Genomic DNA, 25,997 nt, shown 5'->3' with positions numbered 1-25,997 from the left:
GAGTTTGCTCTAAGGGCGCGGGCTGGGAGCCGCAGCTGGGCCAGCAGGTGAGGCAGCCTGTCTGTTCCCTGTCTGTGTGCGTCCGCCTGCTCCAGCTGCTCAGACCCGAGGGCAGGGGAGGGCGGTCGGCACCTCAGGCACCCTGGCGTAGTCGGCTGCCTGAGGGCTCTCAGGTCCGGCTTTCGACGCTAGTCCCAACCCAGACTTAGAGTCGGCTCCCAGCCAGACCCTGGCCTGCAGGAACCTCCGCGGGGCCCGGTCTGGGCCTCAATGGAGCTCCACCCGCTGCCGTTGCTGCCCTTCCTGTTACTACTGCTGCTGCCACTGCTGCCGGCTGTGCCCGCGACAGGTGGGTCCTGGCAGTGCCCGCGCATCCCCTACGCTGCCTCCCGCAACTTTGACGTGAAGTACGTGATGCCCAGCTACTCTGCCGGCGGTCCGGTACAGGCTGTGACGACCTATGATGGCGACGGGGAAGGGAGTGCCGTCTTCGTGGCCACACGCAATCGCCTGCACGTGCTTGGGCCTGACCTGCAGCCAGTTGAGAGCCTGGCCACGGGCCCTGCTGGGGACCCTGGCTGCCAGACATGTGCAGCCTGTGGCCCAGGCCCCTACGCTCCGCCGGGAGACACAGATGCGCAGGTGCTAGTACTGGAGCCGGCGCTGCCAGCACTAATCAGTTGTGGCTCCAGCCTTCATGGCCGCTGCTTCTTGCATGAGCTAGAGCCCCGTGGGACAGTCCTGCACCTGGCGCCACCAGTCTGCCTTTTCTCTGACCACCACAATCGACCAGAGGACTGCCCCGACTGTGTGGCCAGCCCTCTGGGCACACTTGTGACCATCGTTGAGCAGGGCCATGCCTCCTACTTCTATGTGGCATCGTCACTGGACTCAGCAGTGGCCACCAGCTTCAGCCCACGCTCAGTCTCCATCCGGCGACTCAAGGCTGACGCCTCAGGATTCGCACCAGGCTTTGCTTCACTGTCAGTGCTGCCTGAGCACCTCTCTTCCTACCGGATCGAATACGTGTACAGTTTCCGTTCCGGAGCCTTCGTCTATTTCCTGACAGTGCAGCCTGTCAACGTGGCAGCTGCTCCTGGCGGCTTACACACTCACCTGGCGCGACTCAGCGCTGTAGAGACCGACCTCGGCGACTACCGCGAGCTTGTCCTCGACTGCCGTTTTGCGCCTAAACGCCGGCGTCGCTCGGCGCATGAGGGCGGCCAACCCTACCCCGTGCTGCGGGCGGCCCACGCTGCTGCAGTGGGAGGCCGACTGGCTACTGAGCTGAGCATCTCTGAGGGCCAGGAAGTGCTATTCGGTGTATTCTCAGCAAGCAGAGACAGCGGCCCGAGTGTGGATCCTAATTCTGTCGTCTGCGCCTTTCCCGTCAACCTGCTGAACAGGCTCATCGATCTGGGAGTGGAGCACTGTTGTGAGCCTCCCGTCCACCAGGGCCTGCGGCGAGGCCTAGACTTCTTCCAGTTGCCCAGTTTATGCCCCAACCCGGTGAGCAGAAAGAAGGGGACTTCACTTGTGGGTAGTGCTCACATGCTTCCATTCCAGCACTGAGAGGATCTGGGACCCGGAGGGCAGGCGGGAGGAGGTTTTCTCTTCCACTCAATTCCTTTGGGGGTGGTGTGAGGAAATCAGCCAAAGGCCACACTGGAGGCCCATCTCCTGGAGAGGCCAGACTCTGTTGCTACCTCATTTTACTCTTTCACCCTCTCACTTACTACATCCTCAGTATTTTTGGTAGTTTCCCTGGTTATGTGAAAACTGGATTGCATCATAACTGTTTCTCTTCCAGGCCCCCTTCCAAACTCTGGGTAGAATAATGGGTGTCCCTTCCTACCTGCTCACCACACACACCCTTAGGGACACACACAGCAAGGCAGCACCCCCCCACACACAGGCAGATGCTCACAGATTCACTCAGACCCACAGCTACTTACCAACACAGTTTCACTTTCCCTGTGGGAATACTTGTTTTGCTCTACTTTCCAGAGTGGGTGGGGCAGGAGTTGTCAGAGAATGCCTGCCTGGACCCCTGTTCCAGAGAACCTGGGCCTTGGAAGCTGGGGCCTTGTCAGGGAGCCTGCATGCCTTGGGCTTTACTGACCCACTCATGGCTGATGTTCTCCATGGGGTGATTGGGGGAGGATTCAGGACATAGTGACAAAGCAGCTTAGCTCTAGTAAATTCCAGGAGGCTCACCCCAGTCTTATGCAAGCAACTATAAACATCTGAGGATGAGTAAAGGCCTAGGAGGGGCTGGTTGGAATTGGTTCACCACGCAGAAGTCCTAGACTTTGTTTCACCATAGTTGGGGCCTTGCCCAGTCCTCTTTCTTTCCCCAGGCTTCCCAGCCCATGCTGAACTAGGGCTCCTTCCAATGGACCCTACCCAGTTTCTCTCCAGCCATAGTGTCAGGGAGCTGGAGCAGAGATAAAGGGGACATTCCTTAAAAGGCTTCCCTGAGGTCAAAAATAAAGCTGATCCCTTGAAGCCATTGAAACCATCCTGCCCTATATTACAAAAGATTAAACCAAGGAAATGGGGTGAACAAACGAATGGCATTGGACAAGTGGCTTTTCAGCAAGCTAACCCACAGTCACTGCTGTCAGAGTCTTTGGCTGCCCTGGCCCTGATGTGACATTTTTCACTGACTCTTTTCTTCCTGACTGATGCCCTGTGTTGGGAGGAGAATTTATAAACAATGAGAGGTGGGGGTCTTCACCTTCCCTCCCTCAGCTGACTCCCTCTGGGTTGAGGAGGCCCTAGGTTTTGGGATCCCCAGTCTGGGCCTGGGCAGCCCTGCCAGCCCTCCTTTCTCTCTGGGGAGTCAGAACCTCTCCCTGACTTGGCTAGTGGTCGGGGGATCAGAAGACACCTAGCACGACTTGGCAGCGCAAGGCTCCGAAAAGACTGATCTTAAGCCCTGCCCACAGTCTGGCCAGGCCCCGAGGCAGTGCCTGGACAGCGTTTGTCCAGTGACTGGGCACACAGCCTCCAGGAGGACACCTGCTGTGTGCTCATTGTGGCTGCCCTCATGAAGCCTGAGGGACTCAGTGCTGGCACCTGCCTTCCATGTGTTCAGATAGGGTTTGGGTCTGAGGGAGTCACCCTCTTCTGTGGAGCATTGGTCACTTAGGTGTTTTCAGGAGACAGAGGCCCCTAGACAAGCTTGGGAACTCAGAGCTAAAGCTCTGGAGCCCAGGGGCAAACAGGCAGGGGTGCGGCTCTTTTCCATACCACAGCCCCACCTGTCTCTGAGTCATACTGAAAACACCTGGCTGGCTTCCTGCTATAGCCAGGACTTTTACCCACCTCCAGTGAGGACAGAGTCCCAGCCCCCACCCATCCAGGCTACGGACTCAGTGTGTGGAGTGTCAAAGCCTAGCTCTACATCTCTTTCTCCCTAGGCTTAAGATCAGTACTGAGATCTCAGGACTGGGTTAAGCATATTTAATCTGGTGGCAGCCTCCCATAAGCTTGGAGGAGTATCCTGAGGGCTGACGAGGGAGAGTCCCAAGCTATTAGGGCTACAGAGCCCTGCTTGCACCTTGCACCCAGCTCCAATACCCTGCATCCATACCTTTGCTTCCTGGTTCCCCAGAAGCTTCCACAGTCTGGCCTTGGGGCATTGAGTGTCCCCCAAACACCCTCCTGCTAAGAGCAGGGCAGAAATTAGTGTTTTCTGACCCCTAGGGCCTAGCCTGGCAACCAGGCCTTCAGGCCGTGATTGATCCGTCTTGTACCCTGAAGGAGGTACAAGTAGCAGCTGAAGGTACAGGAAGATCTTTGGAGTCTCACCAGAGAAAAGGACCATGCTAGCAACCCCGTGCTGGCCAATACCTCTCAGAGTTTAGCCCCTTCTGCAGGTGGAGAAACTAGCCTCAAGAGGGAACAGTGTTTGTTGAAGTGCAGGGAAGAACCAGCAGGGAGCAGGAGAGGACTCTGGTCAAGAACTCAGACTTCCAACCTGGCTCCTTTCCTGCAAAGCAATAAAGGCCTTTGTGGGGTGAGCAAACCTCTCTGAGCCAGTTTCCTTGTCTGTAAGTTGCGAGTGAGGAGAGCACCTGCTCTACAGCGTGGTTGTGAGGACAGAATGGGATTGGCTCTGTAAGACTCAGTAACTCATTATCAGCAGGGACGTGACAGGGTAGGGCGAGGTGTAAGGGGAGCCAGCCTTCCAATCTTGACTTTCTTCCTTGTTGTTGCTACTTCTGAGAGCTCCATGGAGGGGGATGGGGTGACTGGCAGGCCTAGGGCTTTCTCCAGCCAGGCCAGGTGAGGGGTAGAAGTTTGGACTGCTGTGGTCACTGACAGAGGCCCCAAGGGGTCAGTGCATGCAGGAAAGCCCTGACTCCTTCCCTGACCCTCCCCAGCCTGGCCTGGAGGCCCCCAGCCCCAACACCAGCTGCCGCCACTTCCCTCTGCTGGTCAGCCACAACTTCTTACGTGTGGACCTATTCAACGGGCTGTTAGGAACAGTGCAGGTCACTGCACTGTATGTAACATGCCTCGACAATGTCACAGTGGCCCACATGGGCACAGCTGATGGCCGCATCCTGCAGGTAGGTGCCTCATCTCCACAGCCCCTTGTTCCCAGAATCCTGTCCCCATTTTGCTCACCGTTGACCTGTCCCAGGTGGAACTGGCCAGGTCTCCCAACCACTTGCTGTATGTGTCCAACTTCTCACTGGGCAGCAATGGGCAGCCTGTGCATCGGGATGTCAGTCGACTTGGGGACTACTTGCACTTTGCCTCTGGTGACCAGGTAAGGAGGGCAGGGGCAAGGCCTGGGGCTGGGCTGTGGGAGCACAGCCTCCACATAGATTCCAGGGAGCACTGAGACACAGGTCTCGCCACCCTGATTTACAGTGGGACCAGGGAAGGTCTGTGAAGCTTAGTCCCCTCCTTCAGCCACCCCTGAGCCACCTGTCTGTCCAAGGTCTTCCAGGTACCTATCCGGGGCCCTGGCTGCCGCCACTTCCTCACCTGTGGGCATTGCCTGCGGGCACAACGTTTCATGGGCTGTGGATGGTGTGGGAACATGTGTGCCCAACAGAAGGAGTGTCCTGGATCCTGGCAACAGGACCATTGCCCACCCGAGCTTACTGAGGTATGGCTTGCCAGGTAGTGCACAGGTAAGTGTGGGTCAACCTGAGCCTGGGGTGGAGGTCAGCATGTCTTGACCATGATCTTCCTCAGGCCTGGGATGTCCTCAGTATCTACAAGGAGGACATTCTTGGCAGAGAGAATGGCACCTACATAGAGTATTGAGTGAGGACTAGCAAGTGACCTAGAATAATGCATGCCAAAGATGCAGCAGAAAACTTAGGGAAAAGTGGATGCAGCTGAGAGTCCTGACTCAGAGAGACTCAGGCTCTCTTCTCCTTCCTGCTCAGTTCTACCCCCACAGTGGACCCCTGAGGGGCAGCACAAGGCTGACCCTGTGTGGCTCCAACTTCTACCTGCACCCTTTTGGTTCGCTGCCTGAGGGCACACATCAGGTCACCGTGGGTCAAAGTCCCTGCCAACTGATGCCCAAGGACAGCTCAAACCTCAGGTACAACCTGGTCCCTGCCTTTGGGCTGTGAGACCCTGTCCTCCACTTGTATGGGGCAAGCTGCACTGCCTCTGGTTGCTTTGGGTCCGGGGAGACAACATCTCTGCCCATTTTTGAGCCTGCATATGCTCTACCTATCTGTTGAGTCATGGCAAAGCTAGTCCCTGCCCCGCCAGATCCTGCCAACCCTGGATAGAGGTGTGGGTAGAGAGATACAATCCTCAAACTCATAGAAGACATGAGTTGCAGCAGGCATGCAACCAAGCCTATGTAACTCCTGGCTGACCTTAATTTCCCCTAATGTCTCAGCCAAGGGCCCTGGAAGGACTTTATAGAAAAGCTTGAGTGTGAGCTGAAGCCCTTGGGTACTCAGGGAGCCGGGCCCGCCAACGTCAGCCTCACTGTGACCAACATGCCTCTGGGCAGGCACTTCCGGGTAGATGGCACCTCCATGCTGCGAGGCTTCTCTTTCATGGTGAGGTTACCTTGCCTTTTCTGTACCCTTGGCCAGCTGGGCAATTTGGGCAGGGAAGGGTTTGGAGTAGAGGGTCTCCTACTCTAAGCTAAGCCATTTCCATGCCCTCTTAGGAGCCAGTGCTGACAGCAGTACAACCCCTCTTTGGCCCACGGGCAGGGGGTACTTGCCTCACCCTTGAAGGCCAAGGCCTGGATATTGGCACCAGTTGGGTTGTGCTGATCAATGGAACTGAGTGCCCACTGAAAGGGTAAGTGCCAGCAGGAAAGGAGATGGGAGGCCACAGGATCCCACACAGAGGGGCTTTCACCAGAGGGGCTGGGATCTGTATCAGGGCAGGGGGAGGAAGGCTCAGTCACATGGTCAGTGTAGGGAACAGGTCCAGGAAGGGGAGTCCGTTGACCTCTCGAGTGCAGAGGTGGTTTGGGGATGGCAAGAGAACTCATTACAGGGTTCATTGGCTCTGGCCAAGGCTATAGGGAACCTGTTCCCCCCTTGACGTCTTAGAAGCCTTAGTGGGACTACCCTATCTTCAGACAGATCCCATGGAGTGTGGGCAGGTTGGAGAGATGACTGAGAGAGGAACTGGGTGGGATCAGCAGACCCTGGAGGAGCTGGGCCTGGCCATCACATGGAGGGTGCCCCTGAACCTAATCCCCCTGTTTTGCAGAGTCAGAGAGGGGCAGCTTTTATGTACTACACCCCCTGGGGCTGCTACTGCCAGTGTTCCCATTCGCCTGAAGGTGGGGGGCGCCGAGGTCCCTGGCTCCTGGAACTTCCAGTACCTGGAAGATCCCATTGTGTTGGGCATCAGCCCCAACTGTGGCTATCCGTAAGTGCCATCTCTTTGCCCACTCTGGTCTCCTAAGAATGAGGAATCCAACCTCAGGGAGCACCTGAGCCCACCGCTCTGCTGTCCTCCGCAGTGGTTCCCACATCACCATCCGTGGCCAGCATCTGACTTCAGTGTGGAACCTGGTGCTGTCATTCCATGATGGGCTTAGGGCAGTGGAAAACAGGGTGAGCGGGTGCTGACAGGTGCCAAGTGGGCACTGGCCAGGAGGGAAGAGGGCCATACCAGTCCCCTGAGTTCCAGCCCCAGCCCGTGCTGGGCAGAGGGGGCTGGGTGGCCACAGGTAAGCATACCTGGCTAACCACTCTCCCATGGGCCCAGCAGTGTGAGAAGCAGCTCCCGGAGCAGCAGTGGTGCCGCTTGCCTGAATATGTGGTCCGAGGCTCCCAGGGGTGGGTGACAGGGAACCTGAGTGCCTGGGGGGATGGAACTGCTGGCTTCACCCTGCCTGGCTTTCGATTCCTGCCCCCACCCCATCCACCCAGCACGGACCTGGCCCCACTGAAGCCTGAGGAGCATGCCATTAAGTTTGAGGTAAGCATGGGGGTGAGGGGAGGGGACAGTGGAGGGTTAGGGCTGAAGCCTACCTGAAGGAGATGGAGGCACTGGCCAGTCCTCATGACTGTCTCTGCAGTATATTGGGCTGGGCACTGTGGCTGATTGTGTGGATGTGAACGTGACCGTGGGTGGTGAGAGCTGCCAGCATGAGCTCCGGGGGGATGTGGTCGTCTGCCCCCTGCCCCCCTCCCTGCAACTTGGCAAGGACGGTGCTCCACTGCAGGTAGGTAAGGCAGTTCAGCTGGCCCTCCATGGGAGACGCGTGTTGAGGGCCTGCAGGCTGGGCCTGAGCTGCCACTTGCCCTCAGGTCTGCGTGGATGGTGGGTGTCACGTCCTAGGCAAGGTAGTGCGGCCAGGTCTGGAAGGGGTCCCACAGAGCACGCTCCTTGGTGTCCTGCTGGCCCTGCTCCTGCTTGTGGCTGTACTGGCCGCCATACTGGTCCTGAATTACCGCCAGAGAAAACAGCTAGGTGAGCTCTCCACTCCCATCCTGACTCAGCCCCTACCCCCAAACAATGACATCTCCAAGTCCCCATATCCTCTCTATGCCCAGGCCTCGGGGGTCTGCCCATACCTCCTGGATAGGGGTCAGCCTCTAGGAGTTAGGAGTGGTTGGCCACCAGGGGCCATTTTTCCACAGTGCTTTCCCCCAACCTGGATGACTTGGCATCCCTGGACCAGACCACAGGAGCTGTGCCTCTGCCTGTGCTTCGCTCAGGCTCTGACTACAGAAATGGCCTTGGTGAGATGGTAGAGGCACCAGAGGCTGGGGCCATGCACTCTGCTCCACCAGCCCCTCACTCCCTCTCCTCCTCAGCAGCCCCTGCCATCGATGGCCAGGATTCCACAACTCAGGTGCACAGAGCATCCTTTGCAGACAGCAGGGATGGGTCCCATGTTCCACTGCTCCAGAAAGAGTCCATCCAGCTCAGGGACCTGAACTCTGCACTCCTGGCGGATGTCAAGGATGTGCTGATTCCCCACGAGCGGGTAGTCACCCACACTGACCGAGTCATTGGCAAAGGTATGGGGGGCTAGGCCAGGTGGGGTTGGGGCAGAGTTGGAGTCCTGAGATGATGTGGCTTGAAGGACCATTGGGCAGGACTTTGCTCTGGCCTTCTCACCTTGGGTATACTGCATAACCGAGCCTCTGTCTGCTCATCTGAGAAACAGGAGTTCGTTCTTCAGTGGGTCCTGGTGCAGATTAAGTGGGCCTGTGAGGGCGACATGTCCTCCCATCATGAGGCTGCTGCTTGTCTTTAACATCAGATTGGCCAGATGGGGCTCTGAGGTCTGGTTGCCAGTGAGAAAGTGTGGTGCGAGCCCTGGACACTGGGGCCCCTGTCCCTGTCTCTCCATCATCAGGCCATTTTGGGGTTGTCTACCATGGAGAATACATAGATGAGGCCCAGAATCGAATCCACTGTGCCATCAAGTCGCTGAGTCGTAAGTGGGGCAGAGGCTGGGAGAGTCCTCGACCCTATTGTGCTACCACCTCACTGAATGACCCTGACCAGGAGACCTTTCTTCTCCATTTGCCCATCTAATCCTTGTAAAGGGGCTTCCTGCCCTGAGCCTGACTCAAGCTGCTCTGCAGGCATTACGGAATTGGAGGAGGTGGAGGCCTTCCTGCGAGAGGGGCTACTCATGCGTGGTCTGCACCACCCAAACGTGCTGGCTCTCATCGGTATTGTGTTGCCACCTGAAGGGCTGCCCCGGGTGCTGCTGCCCTACATGCGCCACGGAGACCTGCTCCAATTCATCCGTTCACCCCAGCGTGTTAGTGCTCAGCTGGCCCTTGGTTGGAAGACTGGGGTGGGGGGAGTAGCAGAAGCTGGTGAGAAGCTGCTGTAGCCTTGCCTACTGACCCACCTGTGTCCTTAGAACCCCACGGTGAAGGACCTCATCAGCTTCGGCCTGCAGGTGGCCCGTGGCATGGAGTACCTGGCAGAGCAGAAGTTTGTGCATCGGGACCTGGCAGCTCGGAACTGCATGTGAGCAGGCAGAGCAGTTGGGGGTGAAGCCGGGGGCAGAGCACCAGGGTGTGCAGCTGACAGTGCTTCAGGGAAGACTTCAGGCTTCAGGCCCTCTCTGGGCCTCCACTTTCCTATCTGCCTGGTGCAGGCTTGGATCAGACACTGCGGCTCTGAAACCCTACAGGGGCCTGGAACAGGTGGGTTCAGGGCCTCATGGGGCCCAGTCCTAAGTGAGATTTTTCCCTCCCAGGCTGGATGAATCATTCACAGTCAAGGTGGCTGACTTTGGTCTGGCCCGAGACATCCTGGACAAGGAGTACTACAGTGTCCAACAGCACCACCATGCTCGCCTTCCCATCAAATGGATGGCACTAGAGAGCCTGCGGACCTACAGATTCACCACCAAGTCTGATGTGGTGAGGCCCCACCTGCCCCAGAGTCCACACGGCCTCAGAGAACACTCAGCCTTGCCCATTAAGCTCCAGATGATGATCTGAGCCCAGAGAATCCCCAAGCTGGGCAGTTCCCACAGCCCATTTGCCCCCCTCTAGGCAGATGTCAGGGTAAGAGGAGGCTGTGAACTCATTGGTTCCTTACAGACAATCCAGGCCTTGCCCGGCCCCAACTCTGGGCAGGATCAGGTGGTGGGTGGGGTCAGAGGGAAGGAACTTGTGAAGTATTGAGGAATGGGCTCTGATTGGGGGGGGTCGAGCCCCTCATTTTCAGCTAGAGGGCTCTGGGAGGTAGAGGACCTGGGGGGCCACCTACCCCAATTTGGGGTGAGAGTTGAGTCCCTTCACCTCTCCCCTCCCACAGTGGTCATTTGGTGTGCTGTTATGGGAACTGCTGACACGGGGTGCCCCACCATACCCCCACATCGACCCTTTTGACCTCACTCACTTCCTGGCCCAGGGTCGCCGCCTGCCCCAGCCTGAGTATTGCCCCGATTCTCTGTGAGTATGGTGAAGTGGTGATGGGAAGGGAGCTGGGCCCCAGAGACTAGGAGGGGGCTGGAGACAGAGTTCTTGCCTAACTCTCTGACCTGGAAAGGGACCCTTTCTGGGTCTCAGTTTCCTCATCTGTGGACTTGTTCTACCCCCATTCGGGGCTGGATGCTGGAAGGGTACCACAGTTGCCATGGCAACAGCATTCCCAGCTCTGAGTCTGGGTTGAGGCTGGTGATTTGATTTCCCAGCACTCCTCTCCCCCCATCCCCACCAAGGGGGGCTGTTTTCCATCTTTTCCGCTTTCTTAACCTCAAGGAAAGGTTCCATTAGCTCCCACACTAGCTCGCTCCACATCTCCAGATCAGAATTTTTTTGGCAGTGGATATAGTTTCAGATTCCCTGTTCCCAGAGGCATGGCGGCAGCTGTGTTTCATCAGTGCCTGTCAGGTGGTTCAGCTTCATAGGCAGCAGGCATGCCTCAGCTGTGCTGAGGTCTTTGTGGTTAGAACAGGAAGAACCAGGTCACAGGTAAAGGTGGTTGATGATTCCTGTTTCAGCCTGCGCCTCCGAAAGGTATGAGTAACCCTTCCTCACAGCCCTGCCTGCCTTGGGTTTACTCTTTATCATTTACTTCACTAATGAATCTGGTTCAAAGTAAGAGAAATTACCTTCACTGCCTATCTGACTCTGGGTCAGGCTCCCTGAAACCAACTCTGAGTTGGAGATTTATGTGCAGGGGGTTATTGGTAGACTGGGGTCAAGGGAAATGGGGAGAAGTTGGGCTGCAATGCAGATGCAGCAGAGGCCGCATCCCATTCCCTGGGCACCTCTGGAATTGGGATGGCCCTTCAGAGTTTTCTGCAATTGAGATCAAGGGGCCCAAGTCTTTGCACCAGACAGCACTCAGTCACTGCTCACAACTGTCCCTGAGGAAGGAGTGTGAGCCTGGAGGAGGCTTTACTTTTCTGCCTAGAGCAGTTTCTAGAGAGGGCCTTAGCCAAGGGCCATCAGCAGTTACAGTGAGAATGAAGTGGGGGAAGCTGGGTGGCACACCACAGCAGCCTCTATACCAGGGAAGGCCCCTTCTCTCTGGGCCTCAGTTTCCTCATCTGCAAAGTTGGAATGACAATACCATGCTCAGTGGGTCTGAGAATTTTATGACATCTTTGTGTGTAGGACTCTTTTAGTATCATTTAAGGCAGGGATGACATTTCCAAGATAGAGGAAATGTATTAGGACCCACCAGACAAACCTGAGAAACTCTACTTGGGAATCATGTTGCCATGTGCTGCCCCACATGTCTCAGGCCTTTTAATCTCCATTTTACTGGACTTGGGCTTCTTTCCTAGAAGACATGAGATAATAACCAGGATAGCCTATGTGCAGGGCCCTAAGCTAAGAACTTCATAGGCATCCTCTCACCTTATGCCCCAATAGATCTGTGACCAAAGAAGGATCTAGAGGCACAGAGAGATTAAGGAACTTGCTCAAGGTCACATAGCCCAGGTCACAGGAGTCCAACCTCTCAACCCCTGAGGCAATTTGACCTCTGCCAGGGTGAGAATGCAATCATAAGGAAGAGAAGATAATTGGGTCATGCAAGGCACCAGGCCTTGTCACCTGCCCTAACCCTGTGGGGCCCCCCAGGGGGCTAAGAGCAGGTGGACAGCCCAGAACCTCTGGGTGGGGCTGTGCCGTGCCCTTGACGTTTTTCTCTACCTGGTAGGTACGAGGTGATGCAGCGCTGCTGGGCAGCGGACCCTGCAGCACGACCCACCTTTGGAGCGCTAGCAGGGGAAGTAGAGTGCTTGGTGGCTGCGCTGCGAGGGGACCACTACGTGCAGCTGCCTGTGGCCTACGTGAATGTGGGCCCTGGAGCCTCCGACAAGGCAAACCTGCCCTCAGAAAATTCACCGTCCCCACCAGTGCACAGGAGCTCCCGGCCCCTCTCAGAGCCACCAAGGCCCACGTGACATCAGCCCTAGCAGACCCTGGGGTCGAACATGTATAGTGATGGGAGTTAACCCCAAGCTACCTCTGGGCTGGCCTCTGTCCTGTCCCTGCCCCTTAACCTTCAGGGGCACAGGAGGGCTATAAGGCACATTGGCCCCTCACACACAGAGGGAGCCAGTGAGGGGATCCTTGATGCAGTGAGTATTTATGGAGTGTCTGCTGTGCACCTGGATGCTGGGCACAGGGGACTAAACGGTGACCACTGGCCCTTGAATCAGTAAATGAACAAATGAATATTTAAGTACAAATTGCGGTAAATGCTATACAACAAAAAGGCTGCTTTGCAGTAATGGAATAGCCTTAGATAGATGAATAGAGAAGTGAGGGAAGCCATCCCAGGAAGTAACATTTTTGCTGAGACATTTTGCTGTTAGGTGGGAATGAACAGCAGCTGGGGGAAGAGAGTTTTTGGCAGAGTGAACAGCACATGCAAATATCCTGAGGCCGGAAAGGGGTTGGGTCAGTAAGAAGGCTCCAGAGAACAGGAAGGGTTAGCAAGGCCCTGGGGACTCTGACCCTGTAACCTTGGATGGAACCAAGAAGGGTGGATTGAGTGCTTAGACATGCAGCAGCCAGGATGGCTTCTCCCATTGCCCAGTCTGCCTGTCTCATGCCCCAGGCCCAAGCCCCATTCCAGGACTCCCTGCTCTACCTGCAGCTTTCCCCAACTCTCCCCCCACAACCCCCTACCTGCTGTCAAATCTCCCCTACCTGCCAGCACTGCCAGCATTGCTCTTGCAGCTTTGAGAGAGATGAGCCAGCAGCAAGGCCTCAGCTGCACACTTTCAAGGCACCAGCTTTGTGGTGCAGACTCTTCAGGCTTTTATACCTATCAAGGCCACTATACAAATAGCCAGTAGAGGAGCAGGGTCCACTGGAGAAAGAAAACAGCTTCCTCCTTGTACTGCCCCTCCCCCATGCCTTCAATGCTGAGGGGCAGCTGGGCCCTGCTGGAGTAGATAACTGGTGTACCAGGGTGACTAGGCCCAGGACATGCCCCATGGTGATTCCTCTCTCTTGCTCAGAATCCTCATGGCCTCTGTCTCACCAAGTGGGAGATCCCAGCTCACTCTGTTTGAGTCCCCAGCTCTGTACCCTGTCATACATGGAACCTGGGTTTGGGGCAAGAGCTCCCTGGTAAGCAGAGCCAGGGTCTCCTTGGGCCCGGAACTGCCCCTCTGTTTTCTACCCATCTGCTGCTCACTCTGTCACCTCAGGCCAGTGGGAGGCCTATCACGGGGATCCAAAGGACTCTGAGGACAGGTGGGGAGGGCTTAAAAAGGAGACTCTTATGCTCAAGTGCTGGGGACTGAAGATTAAGACCCTATAAGCTGGACAGGGGTAGAGACGGGACGCCATCTGCCTGTTGGCCACTGCACCTCTGGTGCCCATGACTGCAGGCACAGAGGAGGATGTATGCTCTACCAGAGGTGCCTGGGCTCTCCCCACTTGTGTCACGCCTGAGGCCAGGGGAGAGGTGAGTGGATTGTCCTGGAGCACTCCCACAGCTGTGGTCCCTACATCAGCTGGAAAGGCCTGTTTTTATCCCTCCGACTTGCATTCTTCATGCCCTTGCCTCATCCTTGGGATCCAGGGGTCCCCACCCAGCTTCAGGCCCTGGGTGGGGACTGAGGAGAAGGCCCAGAGTCTTCTCTGAAGCTGAACTGAGGATCCTTCCCCACTGGGCCTCTGCAGCTTATGGGACCATGGGAATATCTGTTCATAGGAGAGGAGCTCAGAGAGGAAGGTGGTCTCTGGATGGGAAGGAAGCTTGGGCAGGAGAGGAGTCCCATAGACAGGAGATGGAGGAAGCACAAGGGGTGTCAGGTTTCCTGTGCGTCCAGAATGTGGGGCTTTGGGCCCCTTTCTGGGCCAAGGGTCTCCAGGGCAAGGATCCTCCAGGGAGCAGACACAGTTAAGCAGGTGCTTGACATAGGTGTACCCCTCTCCCTAATACTTCACCCCCAGACTCTGAACTCTTTTCTCAGAGCTACTTGATAGTCCTAAGTCCATCTAGAGAGCCAGGAGCTGGAATTGCTTCAGGGTTTCAAATTCCTGACTGGGCCACCAGAGGGAAGAGAAAGGGAGGGTTAGTTCTAGGCCCCCAGATGAGCTGGGGGCACCAGGAGTTTTCTGAGAGGCTTCCAGGGCTAGTGAAGGCTGGGCTGCCTTTCCCTTCGGGGAGGCCTGAGTAGTGGCCGGAGCAAGGAGAAGGTTGCTGGTGGCCATGGTGAGCCTGGGCCTGCCACTAGGGTGGGATAGGGTGAACACGGATTTCTCCCAGGGCTTAGGGAGTCCAGCCTTCCCATCGTGAGCTGTGCAGAGTGGGTATCAGCTCTTCTGCCTCATCTCCCTCCATCATAGCTCAGTGGGGCTGGGGTCAAGCAGGTGCCAATAAAGCCTGGGGGAAGTTCAGGATGGGAGCTGGGGCTGAGGAAGCACCAGATGACTCACACCCTCCTGATTGCCCATTGGTGTCACTGCTGTCTGGCACCAGGAGGGCATTATGGGGTACACTGACCTGCTTTGATGGGGGCCCAGGAGTCTGGTCTGAGATTCACCTTATGCAGAAGGCCCAGCCTTTCAGAGAATTTCCTCAGGGATCCAAAAGCTCTCTGGGGTCATACCTGAGGGCTGCAGACATAGCCCCATTTCAAACTCTGACACCTGTCTGGAACAGCAGCTTCATCAGTCATTCCCTCAGTGCAGCCCATGATATCCCAGGTCCACCTATAGTACTATTTCATGAACTAACTCCCTGCAACTGTAGAAGAGAGCAGGACTCCCCAGTGCCGGATGGGGCTGAGGGACATGGGTGCCGCTGTAAGTGTCTGAGACTTAGGAAAGCCTGGGTTGTGTCTCTTGCACTTATTCGCTCTGCCTGGAGAGAGGCAGCCCCAGGAATCAGTAGCTGAGCACTAATCTGGGATCTGCCAGGCTCTGATGAAAAACACCTTTTACTCCACACTAGGCTGGAGAGCTCTTCTCCATGAAGACCCCAGGAACCAAGCATCTCTTTACCCAGAGCCTCTGCTCTTCCCATGTGAGAGTCCATCCAGCTGGGAAGTGGTGCTACACTGGCCTAGATGACTTGGAGAACCACTCCCAGCATTTCCCATCTGGCACAAGGGGACCGGATGAGCCTCAGTCTCTCCCTCCATTCTTTTGGGGCTTGTTCCAATTGAGGTTTTTAACCCAATGAACATAGATTCCAAGAGAGCTGGCATGCTCATCTCTGGCTTATGGTGGCCCCCTGGGTAGGCTGCATTCTTCGGGTCTAAAGATGGTGACCTGGAGAATAACCTTCACACTTGTCCTCCCCTGGTGGCAGTCCTTGGCTCAAAGCTAGGCAGCAGGTGCCCAGTGGGTGGCAGAACCTGCCTGACCCAGTTCATTCCAGAGATGTGGCACTGGTCCCAGCCACCTTGCAATGACACCCTTGGACACTCTCAGAAACAACTTTTCTGGAGTTCCCACCATGGTATAGTGGGTTAAGAATAACTGCAGCAGCTCGGATCACTGTGGAGGCACAGGTTAATCTCCAGCCCTGCGCAGTGTGTTAAAGGATCTGGTGTCACCACAGTGGCAACATAGGTCACAGCTGCAGCTCGGATTCAATCCCTGGCCTGAGAACTTCCACATGCTGTCAGTGCAGCCATTAAAAAAAAAGAAAGAAAGAAAGAAACAACTGTTCCTCCAGAAACCCCATTCCCATCAGTCCATCCCAATAGGAACTCACATCCCCAGCCTCTATAAGGAGGGATGGCTCTGCTCCTGAGCCTCCCCATGGCCTCTGCATCTTGCTGTCTATTCCTTCAGTGCCCTGAGCATCCTCTGTCCCTGGTCCCAGGATGTTTAGGCCAGGCTTAGCAGGGACTGTTGGCCTGCCCTGGAGAGGTGGGTGGGCAACAGGAGCAAACTCTCCCCTTGCTTGGTAGGTTGAGGAGGCCAGAACCAGCTCCTGCCCCTCCAAAGCTACCTGTTTCCCTACAACTTCTGCTCTACCCATCTGGCAGCCATGACCTTGGAAGCAGGGGCACTAGTGTCTTGACAGCCAGTCTTTTTCTGGGCAGGTGGCACAAGGGCCCTCGTATTTGGCCCTCACTAGTCTCACTGATGCTCTGTGAGTACTCAGAGCCAGCCCCATGTTGTTCCTATTTTGAGCTCAGGTTGTAGGAGCGGAGGGAAGTTGCTGAATCCCTCGGGCTCAGCATGGGCAGAGGCAGAGGGAGCACAGGATCCAGGGACATCCTTGCCCTCTGTCCAGTCCATTCCCTTTTATGTCACTTGAGCCACTTGCACACTTGTGGTCTTGGGAATGTATCAGGGAATGTGGGGAACTCAAAAGTAACTGGTGGCTGGAGTTCCCTTGTGGTGCAGAGGGTTAAGGATCTAGCATTGTCACTATAGCAGCTTGAGTCACTGCTGTGGTGCAGGTTTGATCCCTGGCCCTGCTGTGGGCGTGGCAAAAAAATAGAAAAGTAACTGGTGGCCAAGATCACATAACTCAATCAGCTTTGAAGTCAGAGCTCCCTCCCTCATGTCACAGGTCCCCCCTCTGCAGACTGGACCATGGAGACTTAAAAGCCCTAAAAGAGTCAGCTCCAGGAGTTCCCATCGTGGCACAGCGGAAATGAATCTGACTAGGAACCATGAGGTTGTGTGTTCGATTCCTATCCTTGCTCAGTGGGTTAAGGATCCGGTGTTGCCATGAGCTGTGGTGTAGGTTGCAGATGCAGCTTGGATCTGGCATTGCTGTGGCTGTAGTGTAGGCCAGCGGCTACAGCTCTGATTGGACCCCTAGCCTGGGAACCTCCATAGCCTCGAGTGTGGCCCTAAAAGGACAAAAGACAAAAAGAAAAAAAAAAAAAAAAAAAGAAAAAAGAGTCAGCTCCACCACTGGGCTCTCTGGTAGGGATAGCTTTGTCCAGACACCAGTCCTGCTGATATATTTCTTCAAGCTCGGAACCCCCCTCTTCAAAGGGGGAAGGGAATTCGTCATGTGGCCCCAGTCACTCTGCCCATATGGGCTCCTGCCCTGGTCTTTTGGATCCACCCATCTGTCCTTAAAGTCACCCCCACCCTCCCCTGGGCCTAGGTTGCTCAGGGACCCTGAGGGAGGGCAGCCCTCCTCACATCCCTTTCGCAGGTGTGGTTGGAGGTCTCTTCTCAGCAGTCATGAAGGCGTTTGTACTTCTGGCAGCAATTCCTCTTCCACCCCCTGCGAGCTCCTGGATGAGGGGCTGCTCCCAGGGGGGTGAGGCGCTCACCCCAGCCCCGAAGCCAGCCTAAGCCAGGGTGGCTGTGCTGTTGTCCTCCCCCCCGGCTGGTGTGGCTGGCCATCTTTCACGCAGAGTTACGTAAGCTTGAGTCAATTGGAGCTCAGAGCACTTCATTGTGGGCTATTTTTAAGCTGTAACACATCACAGCTGAGGGGTCACTGCACCATGGCTTGCAGGGAAGGTTGTTTAAACATCTGTTATTTAAATTTCCCTGTGCCTTAGAGCTCAAAAGCCACGTCCTCCTGCACTCTTGGGTTCTGCCTTTCAATCCCAGAGGAGTGGATTATCACCCTCATCCTCCCCCAGCTTCCTCTAGACTGGGGTTCTCAGCACCATGACTGCTTTCCTTTGGGATCAGGCATGAGGACAGGGAGAAGGTACCAGCTCCTTTAAACATGGTGCGGCCTCCATGGAGTAGGTGCACCCTGGCCAGGAGAGACTTCCAGGGAATCAGGAAGTTAGGATTTATAGGGAGGAGAGGTAAACGGAGTGCTGTGTATAGAGGGTGCAGCCTTCCTCCTGGGGGGCTTTGGTTTCCCATCAGGACCAAGAGAGGGCTGATCACGAGATCTCGGAAGCCTGCCTTTTCCCTGGCTGTGCTCCTACCTGGAGTGCCTTCCCTCCCCAAATTTAAATGCAGGCTCTGGGACAGAAGCCTCTGGACAGTAGACAGGAATGAACCTCTAGGAAACAGGCACTGATTTTGGCTCCACTATTAAGTGATTGGCTGCATTGGGAGCCTTTTTTCCTTTCTTTCTTTCTTTCTTTCTTTTTTTTTTTTTTTTTTTTTTTTTTTTTTTTGGCTTTTTTCCTTTTGTAGGGCCGCTTCCTGTGGCATATGGAGGTTCCCAGGCTAGGGGTGTAATCAGAGCTGTAGTTGCCGGCCACAGCCACAGCCACAGCCCACAGCCACAGCCACACCAGATCCGAGCCGCATCTGCAAACCACACCACAGCTCACGGCAACGCCGGATCCTTAACCCACTGAGCAAGGCCAGAGATCAAACCCGCGACTTCATGGTTCCTAGTCGGATTCGTTAACCACTGTGCCACGACGGGAACTCCAGGGACACTTTTTTTAAGGCTGAACCTCAGCATATGGAAGTTCCCAGGCTAGGACTCGAGTTGAAACTACAGCTGCCAGCCACAGCCACAGCAACGCCGGATTTGAGCAGTATCTGCGACCTACACTGCAGCTCATGGCAATGCTGGATCCTTAACCCACTGACTGAGGCCAGGGATCGAACACGAGTCCTCATGGATACTAGTCTGGTTTGTTACCACTGAGCCACACACGGGAACTCCTGCATTGGAAGCCTTTTAAGACTCCTTTTGATGCTAGATTTTTGGAGATGTTCAGAGTCTTCCCAGAGTACAGGGAGGGGAAGGTGGGTAGATTGGAAGAGTGCAGAGCCAGGGACTTGACAGAGCTGACCCCTGAGAACACAGCAGAGGGGAGCCACTTTGGATAATCAGGTCTGGGAAACTTGGTCACGGAGCTCTCGGTAGAATGGAGCCTTTCTGTGCCTCTCCTCCTGCTGCCCTTCCTACCGACCGTCCTCAAAGCCTCCTTGGTGGGAGGATTCCAGCCTTATCTTTTTCCACTGGGAAAGAGGGTTTCTCAGAGTGAAGTAACTGTCCCCATCTCCTCAAATCTGACTCCACAGGGGTTGGGACCTTCCCCCCAAGCCCGCCCAGAGGGGGTCAGATGAAGTGTGAAGGGAGGCAGTGCTGGAACCTGCCATCACAGAGGCGCCTCTGATAGCCTAACCCTCAGACCAAGCTCTTTCTAGTTGCTTGTTGGCCCCTCCATCCCAGACAGCCCTCAGCCTGGGGAATGGGCTCAGCCCGGGGGGAGGGGCTCTCCAAGTTGCCATGGTAACATGTTGGCCCTCCTCACTGAATCAGAAATAGAATTGGATGCCCTTCTTCCTGGTGAGAGACTATTTAAAAACATGTTGGGGGGAGGGGTACAGGGGCAATGTCCTTGCCTGATCTGGGACAGGGTGCTGGGTAGAAAGGGTGCAGCCTGGGAGCCTCTCTAACTGCCCTGCTGCCCCTCCCCTCAGCTGGGTGGAATGAAGTGGGCTTTGGCCAGCCAAGAATTATGAGAAGAAAGGACTCAGCCTGCTCCAACAGGGTATGTAACTAGCCCTTACTGAGCACCTCTGGGTTCCTGGAGGGCACTGGCTTAGTGGTATGGACAGGAAAAGTGCCCCCTCCCAGGCCTGAGCCACCTGCTAAGCTATTGGGAGGCGGGAGGTCCACACGTGGGATATAGCTTGGGTGGGGGCTTGGGGCTGCAGCACTCAGAAGGGAGGCATGTTGGCACCCAGTGGTGGCACCATAGGTCCAGAGCCTGGTAGTCTGGTTTCAGATTCTGGCTCTACAACTCACTAGCTGTGACTTCTCTCTCCTCTCTGGGCCTTGATTTCCTCATTCGTAAAATAAGGATGCCAGCACCTAGCCCTTTGAAGTGCTGTGAGGCAGAGTTACAGTACTCAGTACTGCAGGACACAGAGGAAGGGCCCAGCTGATAGCAGTCACGGTTCTTATTGCTATAAGGGGTGTTAGCTTCTCAGGTGGGAAGAGCCTTCTCCACTCTCCAGACTGCCTTCTTTGCTCCTTCCTTCATGGGCCACACCCTTCTCAGGCCAGCCCCGGGCAAAGAGAATTATGCCTCACTTCTGCAGGAGGTAGGAGATGGCTCAGTGGTCTGCCAGGCAGTGGCTTTCAGGCCCTCCCTCCATGCCTCCCCAGTCTTCCCAGGTGCAGCCCAGCTCAGGGGCTGCGCAGGCACCAGAGGCTGCTACTAGTATCTCTTCTGTGAGGAAAAACAAAACAAAAATCACCAACAGTTTGCTAGGGGCCAGAGATTAATAAAGTTAACAGTGTTCAGCAAGTATGTGTGTGTGAATGCACACAAACGGGCAGGCCACAGACCCTTGGGCTCTGCTACCTTCCTTGGCCATAGCATGTGGTGAGCAACAGTATCTAGAAACATCTGTCCCCATTCCTAAGGGAAGGCAGCATCTGGAGAAGGGGGGAGGGTCCCAGGAGGCCTGAGACAGGGCTGAGTCAGGCTTTGCCCAGTGCGGAGTCAGGAAGGTGCAGATGAAGCGCAGCGCTAGCCTTGGTCCCTGGTCACATCACTTCACACCCCACGGCCAACTGTAAGTACTATTTTTAACTTCTGTGAAAACACATTGCTTCAGAGGACAAGCCTACAGCTGCATTTGCCATGAACCTGTTTCCTGGGTGGAAAGACTGAGGCCTGAAAGGCTAGCCATGGGGGACAGAGGGAGGAGGCCCAGAGATCCTAGCTGGGAGAGGGAGGAAGGTCTGACCACCACCCCCCATCAGAACCTCTAGACCCAGGCCTGTGGCAATGGGTGGTTCCCCAAAGAGGCCTGTCTTCTGTGGCAGGGCACATCTGGGCCTGGGCTGGTAGTCCAGGCAGGTCCTGCCGCTCCTGACCCTCTGCTTGCCCATCTAAGAAAAGGTTGGAACTGCTCACCTGGTCTGATATCTTACTTTCCTGTGTTCCTACCCAAGTCCAGTGCTTTGTCCTCACTGTATATGAACCTGTGTACCCAGTCCTGCAACCACCATATGCCCACTGTGTAACCAGCCCTGTGCCCACTGCCTGGACAGCCCTTTAAGCGCTGTGTCCCTACTCTGCCTCATCCTGTAATTGCTACTTGGCCACCTGGCATCTACCATGACCTAGCCCTCTACCCTGTGCTCTGCCCTCCTTCTGGCCAAGGTGAAGTTGGCACAATGTCACAAGAGCTAGAACATTCTGACTTGAGGATTCTGAGCAGAGGCCTACCCCCCCCATGTCGTCCCCATCCCCACCTCTGTGGGATACTGGTCCTGGGCCTCAAGGACATGTGGCTCTGGGGAGGGGGCTCTCTGAGGCACAGGCAGAGGAGAACCATCTGGAGCAGAAAGACTGCCAAGGAGCTGGTGTCCCTGGATCGGGAGCTGGGGAACATGGGGGAAGGGAGTTAGGGCCTGAGCCTGGGCCCCTCACCCACTTCTGCTCCTCAGGACTGAGATGTGAAACGGCTTTGCCCTTCCGACAAGGGCCTCATGTCACACACTTGGGACTGCCTTCCTGAGTCAGGGCTTAAGTCTCAAGTTGCCAGATGGGCGATGGGGAGAAAGAGCCAAGTCTGGCATCTGTGGTAAACTGAGAACCCAGGGGTTTCCTCAGCATTGCCCCTGCCTACCTTTCTCCCTTGGCCTTATACATGCTCCCATCTCAGGAGCACTACCCTCACTTTAGGGCTGGCCTAGGCAGATGGTCACCTGGCTGGCAAGGAAAGAGGAGGCCAATCTAGGGCTGGCAGACTTCACCAGGGTGCCTTGGCCTTTCTGTGTCCCAAGATTCCCTGGGCAGGCCCCCATTCCTTAGGGGGGCGGGGCCCCTGGTTTCCCACACTCTCTCACCCTCCCCCAGGTCACTGGGGGCTGTGATGTGTGGAGTTGCCATGGCAACAAAGTGGGGGCAGGGCACCTAGGGCATGGAGCAGGACTATGGAAGTCACCAAGAAAGTGGGGGGCCCTGATCCATCGGGCCCCCAGGGCCACCCCTTGGCTGGCAGCCAGCAGCTGGGGGGTGGCCTTAGAGGATCCCAGGGAACATGGATAAACTCAGGATCTGTATACTTGAGGCAGGGGGTGTCATTGTCCACCGAGGCCATCACCGATGGGGCATATGGCCCAGCCTCCCAGGCCCACACCCCTGAGCCCAATCACCAGCATCTCCGGGACGCTGCTGAGGTTAGCTCCCAATGTGGCTGTGAGCGGGCCTCCCAGGATGTCCTGAGACTCTCCTCCACTAGCCCGTTTCCAAGCCCCATCGTGGGAGCTCAAACTCATCTCGTCATGGAGAACAGGACCCTGACCCTACCCGTGTGCACGCGTGGTGATGGTACCAGTGACATGGCCCAGCATGGACTCTGCTGCTCCCGGCTTCAGGTGCAGGTTTCGGGGGAGGGCAAGGCTCCAGCTAAGGTCCTAGTGGGCTGGGGCAAAGGCCCCTGCAGCCCTGACCAGATAGCCCCGTTGGGCATTAGGAAGAGCCGATGGCTACCCTATTTTCTTTCAGGGGAGGATGGCTCAGCTGCAACCCAAGGTCCTCTTCCACCTCTAGCCCAAAATCAGGGTCAGGGCAAGTGCCCATGTCTGGCTCAGGCTCCTCCAACTCCAACTCAGGCAAATACTCCAGCTCTGGATACAACCCCAACATCAGCAGCAGTTGAAACTTACACCTGCAACCTTGACCGCTTGACTGATACCAATACTGTCACCAAGGGCCTGTCCCAAGACCTCTTAGCCAAGAAATGTGACAACCAATGGCCGATCCACATAGAGTCTTCCAAAGGAGTCACATCCTGCCAGAACAAAGAGAACTCCTATTCTCAGGATGAGCCTCCCACCACAGTACCCATTCTGGAAGAGTTCCCAGCCCAGGTCCAGGAGCTTGAGGTTGCCAGAAGGCCAGTGTTACCCAAGCAGCCTGAACACCAAGTGGAGAAGCCCCTGGCCTGTACCTCCAGGCCAGGCAGCCCCAAAGCAGGCTCAGAGCCCCCAGGAACCCCTAAGTCCCAGAGGGTTGACCACAATATCCGTGGCTCTCAGCCAGGTCAGCAGCCCCTCAATGTTTGCAACAACACCTGCTCCAATGTGCCGCTGTCTGCCTATCAAGTAAATAGCCAAAAGCAGTCCTCAGTACAGTCTCCCAGGGAAGCCATGCAGGTACCCCCCTCCAGTGCCCCTACCTGCCAGCTTCGGGATGCTGTGGAAGACCGTGTGCTGGTGTTTGATATGGCCACAGGCAACACCAGGATGGGGCTGCTGTGCCATGACCCCATGGGCTCACGGGCCGTGCTGGTGGGCCTCGTGCCCAGCCACCCATCCCTCTATGCCTCTGAAAATATGCTGTCCACCCGGCTGTTGCCCATGCCCATCTTCTCTCCTGACAGCAATCGCTCCAGCTTCTGGTCCACCGCGCCCATGGTGTCTAGTCCTGTGCCCTCCAGCCTTTCATCTGGAAGCTACCGAGAGGTGGCCCTCGTTCCCAAAGAGGCCAGACTGAACTTGGAGTCTCGGGGCTCTCCTGGTACTGAGACACCTATCAGGATGGGGATGCTCACTGGGCCTGGTCCACTGGGAATGCCCCTCCAATTTGGAGAGAGGACACTGAGCCATGCCCATGATCCTAGCTGGTCCCAACCCGTTGCTGAAAAAAATGAGGCTAGTCACACCATCTGGATGCTGGAGACCCCCAAGGTGCAGGACACCTCTATGGTCCAGGCCAAGAAACAGCAGTGGGCAAACTCAGAGCAGGCCCCAGAGTCTGTACCATCAGCCAAAATCCAGGAGGTGCCCAGACCTGTGCTCCAGGAGGATATAGGCCACCACACTCAGAAAGGGGTCATTAGCTCTCACTCTGACAACCCTCAGGTCAAAGGCACTGGGAAGGCCCCCCTTGCTTGTCAGCCCCCACTAGCTGAGCAGTATCCCTTCTCCAGACAGCCCCCTTCAACCGGTCAGCCTCCCTCCACAGAGCAGTGTCTCCACACCAGGAAGACCCACCTTTCTGGACAGCCACCCTTAGCTGAGCCAGCCCCCTCTGCCAAGCAGCCCCCTCTTCCTGATCAGCCCCATTTCATTGGGACCCCTATGTCCAGGCAGCTTTCTTTCACTGGGAAGCCTCCCCTCTCCCAAAAACATCCCATCCCCAACGAGCCCACCTTCTCAAGAGGGCTCCCCACCGCTAGGGACCCTGGTCAAGCCTCCACCCTGTGCCAGGAAGGTGAGGCTTCAGGCCCGTCTACCCGGTCGGCAGTACATCAGGTGCCCCTGGCCCCTGAAGAGACTTGTGTCTATGCAAACAGAGAAAAGGTTGGTGCTAGTGCTGCTCAAAGCTCCAGCACACATCAGCTCGCATCCTGGCAGCCTGGCAGCTCCCCCAGGGTGCAGGAGGAGCAGCTTTCCTTGATCACATTCACTACACCCAGTGTTGGTTGCAAGGTCTTGCCCATGGCCATGGTGGGCAATGAGCCCCAGGGCCCCCGGTTCAAGCTGACAGCTGAGGACATTACACACTCGCCAGTGGTCACCCACCTTGGCCTGCTCCAGGGGGCCTGCTATGAGCTGGTCCCAACCGTGGATGCTCTACCGGTACAGTCCCCAGTGCTCTGCCGCCACTCACTGTGCCCCTACCAGGACATGGCAGCCGTGGTGATTGATACAGGCACAGGCTTCACCAAATGTGGACTGGCTGGAGAGGACCATGTCCTCAGTGTGGTGCCCTCACGTGTCCAGCTGCTGCAGCACCCAGTCCAGGGCCAGCCCAGGTATGCGGTGCCTGAGAACCGAGAGGGCTCCTACTCTGTGCTGAATCGAGGAGTGGTCTCCGACTGGGATGCACTGGAGGTGCTGTGGCAGCACCTGTTTTATTGCAGGCTGGGTGTGCAGCCTGAGGAACTGGCTGTGCTTGTGGCCGACTCACCCATCTCACCGCGCACAAACCGAGAAAAGGTAGCTGAAATACTCTTTGAGCGGTTCCACGTGCCAGCCATGCAGACAGTGCATCAGGCCCTGCTGGCACTCTATGCTTATGGACGAACAACTGGGCTGGTGCTGGGCAGTGGCCACGGCACCTCCTACGTGGCGCCCATCATCACAGGGGATCTGGCCCCACTTGACACCTACCGGCTGGATGTGGCCGGTGCTGACCTCACAGAGTACTTGGCTCAGCTGTTGCTGGCAAGTGGCCACTCACCGCTCAAGGCAGGGCTAGTCAACCAGATTAAAGAGGCCTGCTGCTATGTGGCCATGGACATGACGGCTGAGATGGCCCGGGCCCAGGCCCAGGCCCGGGTGGACTTTGTGCTTCCCGACAAGCAGGTCATCACGCTAGGCTCTGAGCGCTTCTGCTGCCCCGAGGCCCTTTTCCAGCCCAATCTGCTAGGCCTCAATCAGCCGGGCCTCCCACAGCTGGCCCTCCTAAGTATGAGCCGGCTGGAGGCCAAGCAGCGGGAGCAGCTGCTGGCCAATGTGGTGCTGGACGGTGGCAGCACCCTGTTGAGTGGCTTTCCTGAGCGACTGAGACAGGAGCTGGGCCCTGGGGCCACTGTGCTGGGCTCTCCGCACCGTGCTGTTGCTGCTTGGCTCGGAGGCTCCATCATGGCGTCCCGGAACTCCTTCCAGAGCCTGTGGCTCAGCCGCCGTGAGTATGAGGAGGAGGGCCCATGGGCCATCTACAAGTACCATCTGTGAACACATAAAAGTTCTGGTTCTGC

At 56.4% G+C, this 25,997-nt stretch overlaps 2 protein-coding genes across 51 annotated transcripts; both read left to right on the top strand.

Moving 5' to 3' along the window:
• Positions 1–25,997, top strand: MST1R (macrophage stimulating 1 receptor). 50 transcript variants are annotated; one of them, XR_014823007.1, is made up of 21 exons: positions 1–1,509; positions 4,392–4,580; positions 4,655–4,783; positions 4,958–5,128; positions 5,415–5,575; positions 5,885–6,050; positions 6,164–6,300; positions 6,721–6,882; positions 6,977–7,070; positions 7,228–7,437; positions 7,538–7,684; positions 7,770–7,932; positions 8,103–8,204; positions 8,283–8,486; positions 8,828–8,908; positions 9,060–9,241; positions 9,347–9,456; positions 9,689–9,854; positions 10,255–10,391; positions 19,749–19,819; positions 22,796–25,997. XR_014823007.1 is itself a non-coding variant. In XM_084988180.1 (20 exons), the coding sequence occupies exons 2-20, from the start codon at positions 4,534–4,536 to the stop codon at positions 19,759–19,761; spliced, it is 2,526 nt and encodes an 841-aa protein (XP_084844306.1). In that variant the 5' UTR covers positions 1–1,509; positions 4,392–4,533; the 3' UTR covers positions 19,762–21,195. The 50 variants fall into 50 exon arrangements, 41 of the variants coding, with proteins under 41 accessions (XP_084844306.1, XP_084844293.1, XP_084844300.1 ...); XR_014823015.1 differs by lacking the exons at positions 19,749–19,819; positions 22,796–25,997 and adding an exon at positions 12,112–12,646 and having other exon boundaries at positions 7,538–7,688; XR_014823013.1 differs by lacking the exons at positions 19,749–19,819; positions 22,796–25,997 and adding an exon at positions 12,112–12,646 and having other exon boundaries at positions 7,225–7,437; positions 7,538–7,688.
• On the top strand, positions 21,319–25,997 carry LOC146397321 (uncharacterized). The gene has a single exon (XM_084988205.1). The coding sequence runs from the start codon at positions 22,222–22,224 to the stop codon at positions 25,972–25,974; it is 3,753 nt and encodes a 1,250-aa protein (XP_084844331.1). The 5' UTR covers positions 21,319–22,221; the 3' UTR covers positions 25,975–25,997.

The sequence above is a fragment of the Sus scrofa genome, chromosome 13 (assembly GCF_054392235.1).
Source record: "Sus scrofa isolate SSC_HxYL_T2T_F1_AM1 chromosome 13, Sscrofa_HxYL_maternal_Yorkshire_Landrace_v2.0, whole genome shotgun sequence".
NCBI classification, from domain to species: domain Eukaryota; kingdom Metazoa; phylum Chordata; class Mammalia; order Artiodactyla; family Suidae; genus Sus; species Sus scrofa.
Note: the sequence above shows the minus strand (reverse complement) of the source record. Positions and strands in the feature narration are given on the sequence as shown.

Coding starts and splice junctions, on each gene's coding strand:
- MST1R (XM_013981714.3), top strand. CDS start 271: ATGGAGCTCCACCCGCTGCCGTTGCTGCCCTTCCTGTTACTACTGCTG. Junction 5,129..5,414: donor GCCCACCCGAGCTTACTGAG/GTATGGCTTGCC, acceptor CTTCCTGCTCAG/TTCTACCCCCACAGTGGACC. Junction 9,855..10,254: donor TCACCACCAAGTCTGATGTG/GTGAGGCCCCAC, acceptor CCCCTCCCACAG/TGGTCATTTGGTGTGCTGTT.
- LOC146397321 (XM_084988205.1), top strand. CDS start 22,222: ATGGAAGTCACCAAGAAAGTGGGGGGCCCTGATCCATCGGGCCCCCAG.